General features: G+C 39.7%; 1 protein-coding gene across 1 annotated transcript in view; it reads left to right on the top strand.

The window, feature by feature from the left end:
- The first annotated feature begins 6,657 nt into the window (after positions 1–6,657).
- SUCLA2 (succinate-CoA ligase ADP-forming subunit beta) overlaps positions 6,658–14,536 on the top strand; it is a 730,522-nt gene continuing 722,643 nt past the window's right edge. The window contains exon 1 of the mRNA XM_044071591.1: positions 6,658–6,791. Coding sequence (XP_043927526.1) covers positions 6,708–6,791 — 84 coding nt within the window. The 5' untranslated portion in view covers positions 6,658–6,707. The remainder of the gene's footprint in view (positions 6,792–14,536) is intronic.

The following is a 14,536-nucleotide window of genomic DNA, read 5'->3' as shown; positions in this document are numbered from 1 at the left end:
CTGCCCAAATCAGGTTTTTTGGGAACTTGCCATATGCTTTCTGCAAGTCTAAGAATGCCCAGTTGGACTGGTTTCTCATGTCTACCTTCTTCTCAGCTATGTGTCTCACTGCAAACATCAGGTCAGTTGTGCTGCATCCTGATCTGAATCCAAACTGCTCATCCCCCATCTTACATTCTACTAGTCTGCGGATCTGTTTAGAACTTTCATGCAGTGTGACATGAGTTTGATGCCTCTGTACTGTCTACAGGTGTGGATTTCCCCTTTGTTCTTGTACACTGCCATGAGTATGCTAATTCTCTAGTCATCTGGGATACGCCTTTCTCTCCACAGTGCTGTGAGTACCCTCAAGAGCCATTTCTCCCCATCTCACCCAGCATCTTTATCATATCTGATGTGTTCTCATCTGAGCCTGCTGCTTTCCCGGACTTCATTTTCCTTACTGATATTCTTACTTATTCTAGGGTAGGCTCCTCTTCTTCTCTCATTGTAGGCTGTGTCTGGAGCAGTAGAGCTTCCCTGGGGTTTTCTTCATTCAGAAGCTGCTGGAAGTACTTCTTGCATCTGCCTTTGATGTCCTGTGGACTGGTGAGCAGGTTGTTGCTGGCATCCCTTATGAATGGTGTCTGACTATCATCTTTATCTTTCTGTCTTTGTCTTGCAACCTGATATAGTTACTTTGTGCCCCTTACTGAGCCACTTTCCAGAAGCTGGTACAGTGCCTCTGATGCCCTGTCCTTTATGATTGCAACTCCTTTCTTAGCTTCTTTGTTATCCAACCAGTACTCCTTCTTAGCCTGGTTTGTCTTTTCTATCTCCCACTTTTTCCTGCACTCCTTCTTTCTTTTGATGCCTTCCTGGATTTCTGCATTCCCCCACCAGCTTTCCTTATGTACCTTATTTCCATACCTGGCTTGGACACATCTCTGTTCTGTAGTCCTCACACATGCTGTTTTGAGGTACTGCAATTCTTAATCTCCACCTATTTCCTCCTCTTCTTGGAGTGCTAGAGTCCTGAGTGATTCCTTGAACTGTTGTGCTTTCTCTCCAGTCAACTTCTAGGCCCTCAGCCTGGTCTCTGTTGCCCTAAGAGCCTTCTTTGTCCATTGCTTGCAGCTGATTGTGACAATCAGTGGTTTATGCTGTGGGCCAACTGCTTCACTGGGGATGCCTTTGCAATCAGTGATTGTACACCAGTAGCCTTTCCTTACTAGGTGGAAGTCTACCTGAGTTGATGTTGGCCACTTTTTTATGTGATCTTTCTGAACCATGTGTTGGCTACTATCAAGCCATTTGCCAGACAGAAATCTAGAATGGCTTGTACTTCTTTATTCCTGTTGCCCCACCCATGTAGACCCAGGCAGTCCTCATATCCTGTTCTGTCTGCCTGATATGTGCATTCAAGTCATCCATTAACAAGACCAATTCATGTTGTCCTGCTTTATCTAGTAGGTCCTGCAACTGCTGTATGAATGCTGTCTTCTATATCTATCACAACCCGGCTGTGAGGCATAGACTAAGATTATGAATACTGTCCTCTCTTTACACTGAAATCTGATTGCCATGAGTCACTAATTCTGATGATGTCCCTCACTGCCTTCTGAAGCCTCTCTCTCACCACAATTCTGACAGCACTCCTCCTGAGTAGTAGACTCTGGATCCCAAGCCAAGTATCTCTGCTGCACTGCCCTTCCATCTTGTCTCTTGGATATGTAGGATGTCCAGAATTCTCTGTATGTCATCCACTTCCAAGCTGCATCCTGTCAGTGAACCTACATTGAATGTAGTAATTCTTAGTTCATGTTTGGCAGGTTGTTTGGTTTTACATCCAGCTTTTGCTCAACAGTGCTATCCCAGGTAATCCAAGCTGGGCAGCTGTACACTGGCCTGCCAGTAGCTTATTAATTCAGGGGCTGCTGGGCTTTATGGCAAGCACACACTGGCCAATAGGGGCATATACACCCCTCCCACTGTTAGCATGGGTCCCTGGTGTAGGTCGGGTCCTCAACCCACTCATCGGCAAATAGCTATGCCCATCTGGCAACATTAGTCATCATAACCAAATCACCTAGAGCCGTATTTTACACTGTTGAGAGGCTAACCCTGCCACGGGGCACAGTCTGTGATCCATGCTCTCCTATCTTGAAGATACTCTGCATCACAGTAGCTGCCCAAAGCGATTGGTCTATACAACTTTTCCCCTATAGGACACCATGTAGAGTTTGTGCTTCTGCCAACAGCTCCATTCATTTGGGAGATTGAGATGGAAACACTCAGCATGTTTTTCAGAGGCTGGAAGAACCCCACAGAGAGATAGAGAGAATATGCAAACTCCAAATAGGCATTTGCCGGAGGTCAGCATTGAGCCTTGTACCTTGTGCATGGGAGGCAAATACCTTAACCTTTATGCCAACTGGTTTTTAAATGCCCTTCTTCCATGACAAAATGCTGTATCAATTTCTCTGTCTCTCTTTTATCATTCTTTCACATTTGTGTCAGCCCACCCTAGACACCCAATAATGAATACCCCCCACTACTTGAGAGGGTAACTATCTCCAATACTGTCTTTGTGGAAACATTTCCTTTAAAATATGTGTATTCTACAGTGCAAACACCAAAACTGTGTTTGTATTATTTTTTGTAAAAAGATTCACTTTAATGTTTGTGTACTACACAGTGCAGTTTAATTGTTAAACTCTTGATATGTCTCAGTTATAACCTTGCAAATGCATTTCATAGATATTGAGGAGGAGCATAGGGTGACATACAAGAGTGGAGGAAGATGCACACAGGTGGATTATATCTTATGTAGAAGGGCTAGTCTGAAGGAGACCGGAGACTGTAAAGTGGTGGCAGGGGAAAGTGTAGTTAGGCAGCATAGGATGGTGGTTTGTAGGATGACATTGGTGATCAAGAAGAGGAGGAGGAGTGTGAGGGCAGCACCAAGGATCAAATGGTTGAAATTGAAAAAGAGTAATTGTGAGGTGGAGTTCAGGGAAGAGTTAAGACAGGTACTGGGTGGCAGTGAAGAATTACCGAAAAGCTGGGTAACTACAGCAGAGCTAGTAAGGGAGATGACTAGAAAGGTGCTTGGTGTGACATCTGGAAAGAGGAAGGAGGACAAGGAGACCTGGTGGTGGAGTTAAGAAGTACCGGAGAGTATACAGAGATAGAGGTTGGCAAAGAAGACATGGGATTGTCAGAAAGATGAAGGAGGTAGACAGGAGTATAAGGAGATGTGGTGCATGGCAAAGAGAGAGGTGGCAAAGGCTAAGGATAAGGCATATAAAGAGTTGTATGAAAGGCTGGACACTGAGGAGGGAGAAAAGGACTTGTACCGATTGGCTAGACAGAGGGACCGTGCTAGTAAAGATGTGCAGCAGGTGAGGGTGATAAAGGATAATGAGGGAAACGTACTCACAAGCAGGGACAGTGTGTTGAGCAGATGGAAAGAGTACTTTGAGGGGCTGATGAATGAAGAGAATGAGAGGGAGAGAAGGTTGGATGATGTGCAGCAAGGGAATCATGAAGTGCAGTGGATTAGCAAGGAGGAAGTAAGGATAGCTATGAAGAGGATGAAGAATGGAAAGGATGTTGGTACAGATGACATACCTGTGGAAGCATGGAGGTGTTTAGGTGAAATGGCAGTGGAGTTTTTAACTAGATTGCTTAATGAAATCTTGGAAAATGAGAAGATGCCTGAGGAATGGAGAAAAAGTGTTTTGGTGCTGATTTTTAAGAATAAGGGTGATGTGCAGAGCTGTAGTAACTACAGAGGGATTAAATTGATCAATCACGGCATGAAGTTATGGGAAAGAGTAGTGGAAGCTAGGTTAAGAAGGGAGGTGATGATTAGTGATCAGTAGTATGGTTTCATGCCAGGAAAGAGCACTACAGATGCGATGTTTGCTCTGAGAGTGTTGATGGAGAAGTACAGAGAAGGTCAGAAGGAGTTGCATTGTGTCTTTGTGGACTTAGAGAAAGCATATGACAGGGTGTCTATAGAGGAGTTGTAGTATTGTATGAGGAAGTCGGGAGTGTCAGAGAAGTATGTAAGAGTGGTACAGGATATGTATGATGGTAGTGTGGCAGCAGTGAGGTCTGTGGTGGGAGTGACGGATGCGTTTAAGGTGGAGGTGGGATTACATCAAGGATCAGCTCTGAGCCCTTTCTTATTTGCAATGGTGATGGACAGGTTGACAGATGAGATCAGACAGAAGTCCCCATGGCCAATGATGTTTGCAGATGACATTGTGATCTGTAGTGAGAGTAGGGAACAGGTGGAGGAGACCCTGGAGAGGTGGAGATATGCTCTAGAGAGAATAGGAATGAAGGTTAGCAGAACTAAGACAGAATATGTGTGTGTGAATGAGGAGGAGGATAGAGGAATGCTGAGGATGCAGGGAGTAGAGGTGGCGAAGGTGGATGAGTTTAAATACTTGGGCTCAACAGTTCAGAGTAATGGAGAGTGTGGAAGAGAGGTAAATAAGAGAGTACAGGCAGGATGGAGTGGGTGGAGAAGAGTGTCAGGAGTGATTTGTGACAGACGAGTACCAGTAAGAGCGAAAGGGAAGGTCTACAAGAGGGTAGTAAGACCAGCTATGCTATATGGGTTGGAGACAGTGGCATTGACAAAAAGGCAGAAATCAGAGCTGGACACTGCAGAGTTAAAGATGTTAAGATTTGCACTGGGTTTGACAAGGGTGGACAGGATTAGGAACAAGTATATTAGAGGGTTAGCCCAGGTTGGAAGGTTTGGAGACAAAGCCAGAGAGGCAAGATTATGTTGGTTTGGACATGTGCTGAGGAAGGATGCAGAGTATATTGGGAAAAGATGTTAAGGATGAAGCTGCCAGGTAACAGGAAAAGAGGAAGGCCTAAGATAAGGTTTATGGATGTGGTGAGAGAGAACATGCAGGTGGTTGGTGCAACAGAGCAAGATGCAGAGAACAGGAAGAAATGGAAACAGATGATCTGCTGTGGCGACCCCTAACGGGAGCAGCCGAAAGAAGTCGTCATAACAGTTTTGTGTCTGTAACCAAGGGACCTTTTTCCCTTGGGTTTCTGCTGAAAAGAGTTTTTTTATTCCCACTCAGACTCTGCCAGTATGCAAATGTAAATAAATAAATTAATTTCTGGCTACACCCATGATATCCAGTAACATCCACAGTGATGCATTTGTAATAATTTGCAATGCTTTGCAATCCAGAAATTAACACTACTACACTAGATTTCACTGTGTTTTATTTATTATAATTTGATAACTGGGTAGGTGAGTTAGTTGGCAGACCCCTTTCAGTCATGAATATAAAAATAAAAATAAATGACCTGGCTCAAGGTAACAAAGCAATAATGTTAAATCACTGACAGTAAAGTCAGTAAACATTATTAGACTACAATGTACATAAGAAAGTTGTACAGCATGGACTAAATGATTATACACATCTAATGCATCTCTCTCATGTGTACCTCATGAAGAACGTTCCTCGTACTGAGTCTTAATCCACGATCCTCGCTATTGTACATCGAAAGCGTCTGCCACACTGGTGAATTCTAGTAATTTTTTAAAACATTTTAAAAGTACAAAGTAACACATTTCCTGCTAGCATGTCTCAACTTCTAAGCCTAAGAAATTTGACAAACCCAAAAATAATGTGGGGACAAAGACCACAAATCAGAGACAGGTTTTAAATATTGTTCTTACAAACATAGAAAGTTGCTAGACTAACAGGCTTTGCATTAGCATATATTTTCTGGAAATATGAAGTCTGAAACTCTAATCTATATCATTATTCATTTGCTTTAATAATGATTTGCCAGAAATCAAATTTTATGAGGAACAGTTGGTAGCATGTGTTCCACATTTTTCCCATTTGTTCCATATTATGAGAAGCAATGTTCCACATTTTGGGGTTGGAAAGTTGAGATCTGATCTACTGTAGTTTGACTTTGGTTGTACTTAGCAAACACAAATTAATTTCTGAGCATACACCTACAGTATATATACATACTACATACACACAAAAAAAATCACTATCACTTGTGTCATGTCATGAAGATAAACGATTGGTGGGTACACACGTCGGTAATAGGAATACTACTACTAACAAACCCGAATTCAAGATGCCCATCAGGAATAGCTCTCAAACAATCAGGGTCAAATCTTGAAATAGTCAGGGGCACTTTTAAAATATTAGCACTATTAACTTAAGCACTGACAGAATAAGAGGATGTGAAGCAATATACATTTTCTGAACTAAAAGAAATCTATAACTCTAATTACTATAATTACTTGTGTAATTCTTCCCCTTTTCTTCAACAATCACCAGTTTTAAGGCCTAAAATTTGAGTCACAATCACATACAGTAGAGAGGTTTGTCACTAAGTAACAAGTCCCCTTTCCCAAAGATTATTTTCGTTTCTTTAAAACTACAGAATTAGGATGTAGACAACTTATATCTATTACACTTATTCAAACCCCAGATCGTTTTGTTTCCACGCCTGTCAATTGCATTTTCAATCAAATTCCACCCCTCAAAAGCAAACACTAACTATTTAACGTAACTTCAGCTCAGAATATGTTTAAATCAACTTCCCCAAGCTTGGTATAAATCGTAGAATTTGCACATGCGCTTGTATTACTGACCTCCTGTCCTCTAGAGCGAGCGCTTGCGTAGTTTAGAGATAGGGTAGGGGCTGAGTTCAAGATGGCAGCGTCCTTATTCTGCAGCCGGCTCTCTGCAGGGCTGAGAACGACCACCACAAGGACGTCTCTTAATGCTTTTGCTAAGGTATTGTAAATGTGTCATGCTAAGCTTTTTGAAGTTCTTTCAACATGGGTTACTTGGGCTGAAGTTGAACATGTTTCCATTTACGAGCAACAGTGTTAGAATAATTTGTTGCATCTACTGCAGTGTTAATGTTTTAGTCCGTTAATACTTGGATTTTGTTTGCGGTTATTTGTATTCCATGTGTTTTAAGTGAATACTAGAGTTGAAGCTACGTTTTTTAAAGGTATGCAGTGATTGCATGGCTTTTAATCGGAATAGTAAGGTTTTGTAGTATGTAACTTGAAGTGTGTTTTTTGTTTAGACATTAGTAACATAACCTGTTAGTAACAGTTTGTTATTGTCAAACAAAATTTAAGCTGCATTTATTATGAGATGTTTACTCTTTACTGGACAGTTCTTAGAAGTCCAGATGGGAACTGAACGGTATGGTATATTCTTGAGAGCAGACTGTAAATAGGACTTCAAAGCTGTCCTTTTCTTGATGTTAAATGTAAATTAAGCCATGTTGTGCATAACCAGCTTTGAACAATTTAGCTACTTTGTTTATGGTGCCTTTATTTAAACAATCGGTAGGCGAGTGATGAAAAGACTTAAAGAATTTCGAGGTTAGATGAGGGTCTGGAAGCTGTTGATGGGTGTTCTTACTGCAGCATTTCCTTTAAGACCCAAATGCAAGTGCAGACTGCCCCTTGATTGTCAGTTAACGTCAGTATGATTTGCACAGTTCTCCTTTAATATACATACACATCCATCCGTGTAGCCCCTGTATTTCAATCAACAAGAAGCTGTAGAATGTTGTTTACCAGCCTAGAACGAGAGAAGCATGCTGTACTTTGTGTCTAAGTATAGATTACAACTGGTTTTGTGTCTTTCTGTCTATTTTATACTAATAGCATTTGGAGATTTGAAAAGCAGCAGGGGTCCTACTTCTAGCACCTATATGTCAGCCTCTTGCCTCCAGAGTCAGGGACACTTTAAAATATTAGTACTATTAACTGTGAGGAGTTGTCACAAAAAGAGAAGGTGAATTAAAATGCATTTTCTGAAATAAAAGAATTCTGTAACTCTGCTTGCCATTATTTATTAAGCATAATTAACCACGTTACATCTCCAAATCAGCAGTTTTAGGAGGGATGGAGCAAAAGTTTGAACCAAAATCTAGGACATCCCCAAAAATCAAGGACATGCTTATGATTTTTATTAAACTTGTGATCTTCCTTGCTGTGGATTCTAGAAGTTGTGTACTGTTGGCCATATCTTTTGTATGTATTGGTATATGTTTTCATTTGTGGATTGTGTTATGTATTTATGCTTATGCCTTCCTTTCCAAGTCTAGGATGGACTTCTTCTATAGTTTAGGCATGCTGTCTTCTCAGCTGCAGATGTTTGCTAAGTGGAGCTGTTAGCTTGGATGTATAGTAACTATAGCATTTATTGGATGACAAGTGCTCCTTCTTTTTTTTTTCTAAGCAAGGTTTTTTTTTTTTTTCTAAGCAAGGTTATTCATGTATCACAGTTGAACTTTTAACATGAATTTATGAACTTCTTCATGGTTAATCCCACCTATGCAATTTATATTTGTGGATTTCACTTGCTCTCTTCTTTAAAGATCCCACAGCCATTTCCTCATTGGCACGTACAATGGTCAGTAAATTCTCTTAAGCTAGTTTAGTCTGTGATTTCCATTTTCTTGTTGTTGCTTTTCTTTGCTTCCAGCAGTATTCACTGTAATAAGACTTTGATGCCTTGGCTCTTCTAACCTGAAACACTAACTCAAAGTCAACATCTTCTTAACTGCTACAGTTTGTTTTGATAACAACTGTTCAGGAAATCTGTAAGAAGCCTATTTTTAAAGTCGGTCTGCTTCGTACATGCCTGAAGCACATGTTTCTGGTTTCTGATCTCTTCCCCTTCACATGTCTAACACATGCTTCCCACCAGGGAGAAAAGATCCCTTGAAGTTTACTTAATATGTAAAAATACTTGTACAAACATTTCCACACAAATATGTTGAACCAGATGGACTTTGTTACGTACTTGGGTGCCCCATAAATCTCTTCCCATTGTTTCTTCATAATTTGTCTGTTCTGTTTCCCAAGTTCTTTTCTAAACTCCTGAGTTTTACAGTTACCCTGCAAAGACGTGTATGCCTTACTAATCATCTTCTTTTTTCCTTTTTCTCTTTCTCTCCACTAGGAACTACACCAGGGTTAATCATTTGCATATTATTCCTGTCCTGCTTTTTATCTATATTTAGTCCTTGGTATGAGGCAGTCCCTAAGTTGCAAGCCCAATACTTCTTTCTACTCTATTTTTCCCTCCTGATGCATCTGTTCTCAGTAATTTGTTTCCTAAACTCATTTCATCCAGTTAATCTTAGCCGCCTCTTGTTCAGTTGTGCACTCATGCTATTGTATACATCTCTTTTTTGGAAGAATCTCATGTCTCTCACTTATTTTTATAAAATTGTCTGCCTTTGTCAATGTAATATTCTGTATGATTACTACTATTTTTTTTTTCCTTAATACCTTTTAGCCAAAATGCTAATCTTGCTTTATCCCTCTTAAACTCTGCAAGCTGACCCAGTTGCTGAATCTTGGGGATTAATATGCAAACAGTCTGAGGACTTTCTCCTGAAATAATATACTCTATGTCCTGTATTTCTCTGAAAAGCTACCCTCTCTAGTTACCTCATTTCTAGGTCCCCCCCCTGATACATCCTTAGTATTTTAAATCAAATTCCATTCACTGCCCATAAATATGTCAGGTTACCCCCTAGTCCTTCTTAGCTGAGACTCTTTTGCCTTGGGGGTGGGAATATGAAAACATGCCAAAGTAAATCTCCTACCTTGTTACCAATAACCCCTCACTCCCACAAACTTACAGTTGTATTTTTTCCTCCCTTCTGGTACTGTTTCACCCTTTTCTCTTCTAATTTAGTTACTCCCCCCTTCCTTTGTCTACAATATTCTGCTGAGTATCAGCCCTGAAATCTTGCCTCATCAAGTTCATATGTTCTTTCCTGTCCAAATTCTTTCTTAACATAGCTATTTGTATGTTACAGTTCTTAATGTAGATTGCTTGTTTCTTTGTATCTGTTCTGGTAAGCCTGTTTACATTCCATGGTAATATCAATAGTAATATTTGACAGAATGGTTGGCTGCACCATCACTAATACAATCTGACCTTTTTCCACATAACTTTCAGTTTAACAACTTGTATAACCATACTTGCATTAGATTAACCTTCTCTCATTCTTTTTGAAACTTGTTACCTGTTTCATATGTTGTAGGTTTTAAGATATGCACCCTTCCCTTTTGTAATTTTATACAAATCCTATAAGCTGTGTGTAGCATATAACCACTCTTCCAGTGTCTCCTGTAGTTTGAGATTAATCATGTGTCTTGTCTAGAGAGCCCTTTTCCTCTCAATAAATACTACTGTACAACTTTTTCCATTTTCATATTTCATATTTTGAATACTACATGCTTACTAAGTAAAGTCACAAATGTAGAAAATAATGAGGTGTTGGGCAGTAACTCTCAAAAGAAGCTGAAGCATACCAAAAACACGTATTGAGGAATCTGTTTTCAGCTTGTTTAAGCTGCTGAAAAGTGAAAAAATTCATCTGGTGCATATACAATTCTGTGGCATCAAAACAGTAAGTCACAACTGCACCATAGAGTTGGGAGACCTATTTTAGGGAAGCTGGCTGCAAAGTTAGTGCTGTCAGCCTCTGCACAGTTTCAACAATGTGAGGCTAATCTAGTTAAGTGGTATTGGAAATTGCTTTGAGAGCAACATATGCGACCATGTTTCAAAAATAGTTTAAGTGGTGGAAGATGTTAAAGGTCTGTCAAAAAGCCACACCAAAGCCAAGTAAATAAAAATGAAACCCTGGAGCTAAACTCTCAGTTTGACATCCAATCACTGTGTGCTTTCGTCCTGGTAGTTGGAATCCAACTACCAGGATGAAATCGCTTAATGATTGGATGTCAATAAAGTGAGAGTTTGGTTTTCTAGCTCCTATTTATAAGATATTAAAAGTGAATAACGGCCAGTATGTTAATGTAACATTTCCTTCTATTGATTATCAGGGATAGCCTTAAGAATGTATAACAAATGTGCCTTACTCCCTTTAACTGTTCTGATACTTGCATTGGCCAGGTAAACTTCACACTGAATGACTTGATGAAAATTATGACCAGGGCTTCTCACAGTACCATCCTTTTCACTCTTCATTCAGTGTCAAGACAATTTTTTTTTTTACCAGCAATGAAACCTATACCATCTCACATTTACTCACTGACTCTCACACGGTGATTTTCAGGATGGGGTAATGGTAGTCTCCCAATAGATAAATCTATCACTCAAATGCTGAAGTTACTTGGCACTTTTTAAACATAAGCCAGCTGTATTATACTAGGTATATAGCTGTGGTAAGAATAGCCTTGCTTGTAATGACTGAAACCATCGGTTATCTTTTTGTGCAGTTAACTTTATGCACTTCAGTAAAGAGTCTGTCTCCAGCTCTGGTCGTTTGAGCAGTAACCTACTTAAAATCACAGACGGCATGCTGACAAATGTACTGAAGATATGCATCTTTATACAGGGAAACTTTAAAAAAAAAAAATGTTTTGAATGGTGCCTCAAGGATCAGGTCATGGTCACCAAAGTTGTGCTTAATTTTTCATCTTTGAGGCATTTGAATACCCATCTTAAATTCAGTGTAGTTAACATCTCACTGTGCTTCTTAATCTTCGAGAATCTCACTGTGCTTCTTAATCTTCATCGAGAATATCCCTGTGCTTCTTAATCTTCATCGAGAATATCCTATTTGTCATTTTTTTGTAATTGATTTATTAACATTCCTCATGAACTAAATATGCAAGATAGATCGGTATTCCATGATTGCTCAACTACAGTACCAAAGATCCACTCGTTGAAGGCAAGTAGTGATATCCAACCTCTAATCCAGAGACCTGTATTTCAGGATAAACAAAACAAAATTTAGACTGGAGTACAAACAAATCTGACCTACCTCTAACTGTAATTGGCTTATCTAGATCTTGTTTCTAGGGGAATAAGGCAACTGTACTCAGATATTTGCAAAAGGTACAGTGGAGTTGTCTACCTTTTGGAAGTCCCACTATTTTCCTTGCTCATCTCTGGAGAGGAGGGATAGATAAACCAGTTATGGTGGGCTGTGGGTCATATTTGTTTGTATACAAATAAAAGTTTTGTATTCCACAATTGTTCTGATTACTGCTGTGAACAGTGGAATTGACACTTTCTTGTGAGTACTGTATGCTTTTTTTTTTATGATGGTCCTAACTAGTAAATTTTCCTTTTTAGTCTCAAAATTTAATGATGTACCTACCATTACTGCCAGTTTTCCTGTTTTCCTTGATGCTTATCATAGTACTTCCATTTATGGCATACAGTTAATCTCTATTAATAGTAAATGTGTTTTAGTGCTTGTAGTTCAGACTATGCAGTTTACTATGGGATCCATCTTGATGCTCTCTGCAAACTTTTGGATCAAAGTTCTGAAGTTAGTATTATGATAAATATACTAGTCCTCGTACATATCCTGGGAGAACTGTTCATTTATTGCATGGTATTTTGACATGCCATCAGCATAATATTGCTCATCACTTAACTGGTTCCAACAATGGTTGACATGTAGCCATTTATGTTCCTCTCACTTCTTTGAAATTGCTATATGTATAATAGGGTTAAAATCTTTAGTTAACTCAAGTATCTGTCAGTTGCTGTCTTATTGTGAAAGGTCTGTACCATAGTCCTATAAAGTTACAATATTTGTACAGTAAGATTGACCCTGTAAATCTGAATGCCAGTATCTTAATGAAAATGAAGTATTAACTTTCTGTGGCTTTAAGATTGTTGAAAAGTCACCATCATAAGTGTATTTAATTTTGCACACACTGTAGTGTTGTATGTGGACTGGAACTACTAAAAAAAGTCCCGAGTTGTCCTCTTTTATATATACTTAAAGGCATTTGATCCAGGACACCAGGGGTTGTTTGGTCAATAAACATCTCAGTGAATTTCAGTTTGCTGTGCTGCTGGTTTTATGTTTATTCCATTGTAGAATCTCCTCTGAATATTAAGGGAGTGAGTTAAAAGTAGAGTACCATTGCCTTTGTTCTGAAGACTGAATGGTGCTTACTTTTTAATCCCGAGCTTCACTTGAGGCATGTACACACTGCACTGGACTTTGTACTCTGCATCTTGTTAAACAGACATGTCTTCAATCTGCTGCATCAGTTTACATCCTAACATTCATAAAGCATCATCTCCCCATCCCTGCAGATTGCATTTGTGCCATTCTCCTTATCTTAATTTCTTAAATCTCATTTGTGGAATATGACTAAGATATTCCATATGAAACTCTTTATGAATTCAAGAGCTGTCTTGAGAGAAACAAATTTTATGTTCTTTTAGTTTAGCTGACCACCGATATCTAGAACATTTCATATAGCAGAATTTATAATCTGGAACTTTAGTATTTCTTCTGTCTTGGTATCTATTGTAGTATATAGTAATTCTGTTTGTTCCTCATTAGTTAAAGTAAAATATATGAAGATAATCACAAAAGCTTTTACATCTGTTGTGTAAACATTGTGTCTGGTTCTTAAGGTTTACTTAAGAATTTTATTTGGATGTTGCTTACATAGTTTGACTGGCATTGTATCTTTAGGTTAAAACTTTATCCCCCCAGATTTAGGAAGCCCTTTATAGCGTGCAGGATTAGTTTGAGCTATTTTTGGCAATACGGCCAATGTGCGATCCAGGAATGAGCTCCCGGGACGTGCACGTGAGCTCTTACACTAATCCTGCACTGACCAAGCTTCTGTATGCAAATTACCCTCATTTGCAGCTGAAAACCATGCAAATGAGGGTAATCTGCGTTCCAGGAAGCTGGCAGCTCTCCGTGCAGGACGAGTGCAGTGTGAAGAAATGTACTCTGTTAGTAACATAGTACATTTCTGCAATCTAGAAAACCTGAGCTATGACAGCTCCAAATAAAAGCTGCATATCATTGAGGAAGCATGCCAATGGTCAAGTAGAAGGCCATTGGCATTGCAAACCATTTAAAATAAACAACTTTTATTTTTTTCTGCTGATCTGGCGTATTGAAGCATAGGGCAGCGGCACGCAAACGGGATCAAGGGAAAATTAATAAAATAAACCTAAAGTAAGCATTCTAACTAAAATCAGTATTCTGCCATGGAAGTCAATGGCAAGCAGAAGACAACCTGGCCAGTGAGTAATGGTTGCTAAGGGGGGAGGCTCAGTGTGGGACATGAAATTATGCATTAGCAGGCAATCCTATGCAAATGAGGGAAAGGTTAGTGAATCCCAGATTTCCCCAGGGTGTGAGGCAGGTCCCAAGAGTGTAAGAGTATAAATAGCTGGGAGCAAGACTAGGATGTAGGTGACATCATGGGGGTGTGTGTGTCAGGCATACTGTAAGTGGATTGGAGCCCTGTGACTCGGGATTGCTCCTAGTTTAGCACAGCTAAGCTAGGGGTATGTCTAAACCTGCCTAACACTCTTTACAAAGTGTAAGTGGGTGTGTGTGCTGCACACCAGGTTTTACAGGAGGAAAAATTAAGTTAAACTAGGAAATAGCAGCTCTGTGCACATATGAGCACTCAGTTTGCACAGCGTGCACACAGGCTTAAACAGGGAGGCAATGGGAGGGGAAAACAGCAGTA

This window comes from Protopterus annectens, chromosome 5.part0, assembly GCF_019279795.1.
Source record: "Protopterus annectens isolate FY-2018-M chromosome 5.part0, PAN1.0, whole genome shotgun sequence".
NCBI classification, from domain to species: domain Eukaryota; kingdom Metazoa; phylum Chordata; order Ceratodontiformes; family Protopteridae; genus Protopterus; species Protopterus annectens.
The sequence above is the reverse complement of the archived record's forward strand: the minus strand, read 5'-3'. Positions and strand labels throughout refer to the sequence as shown.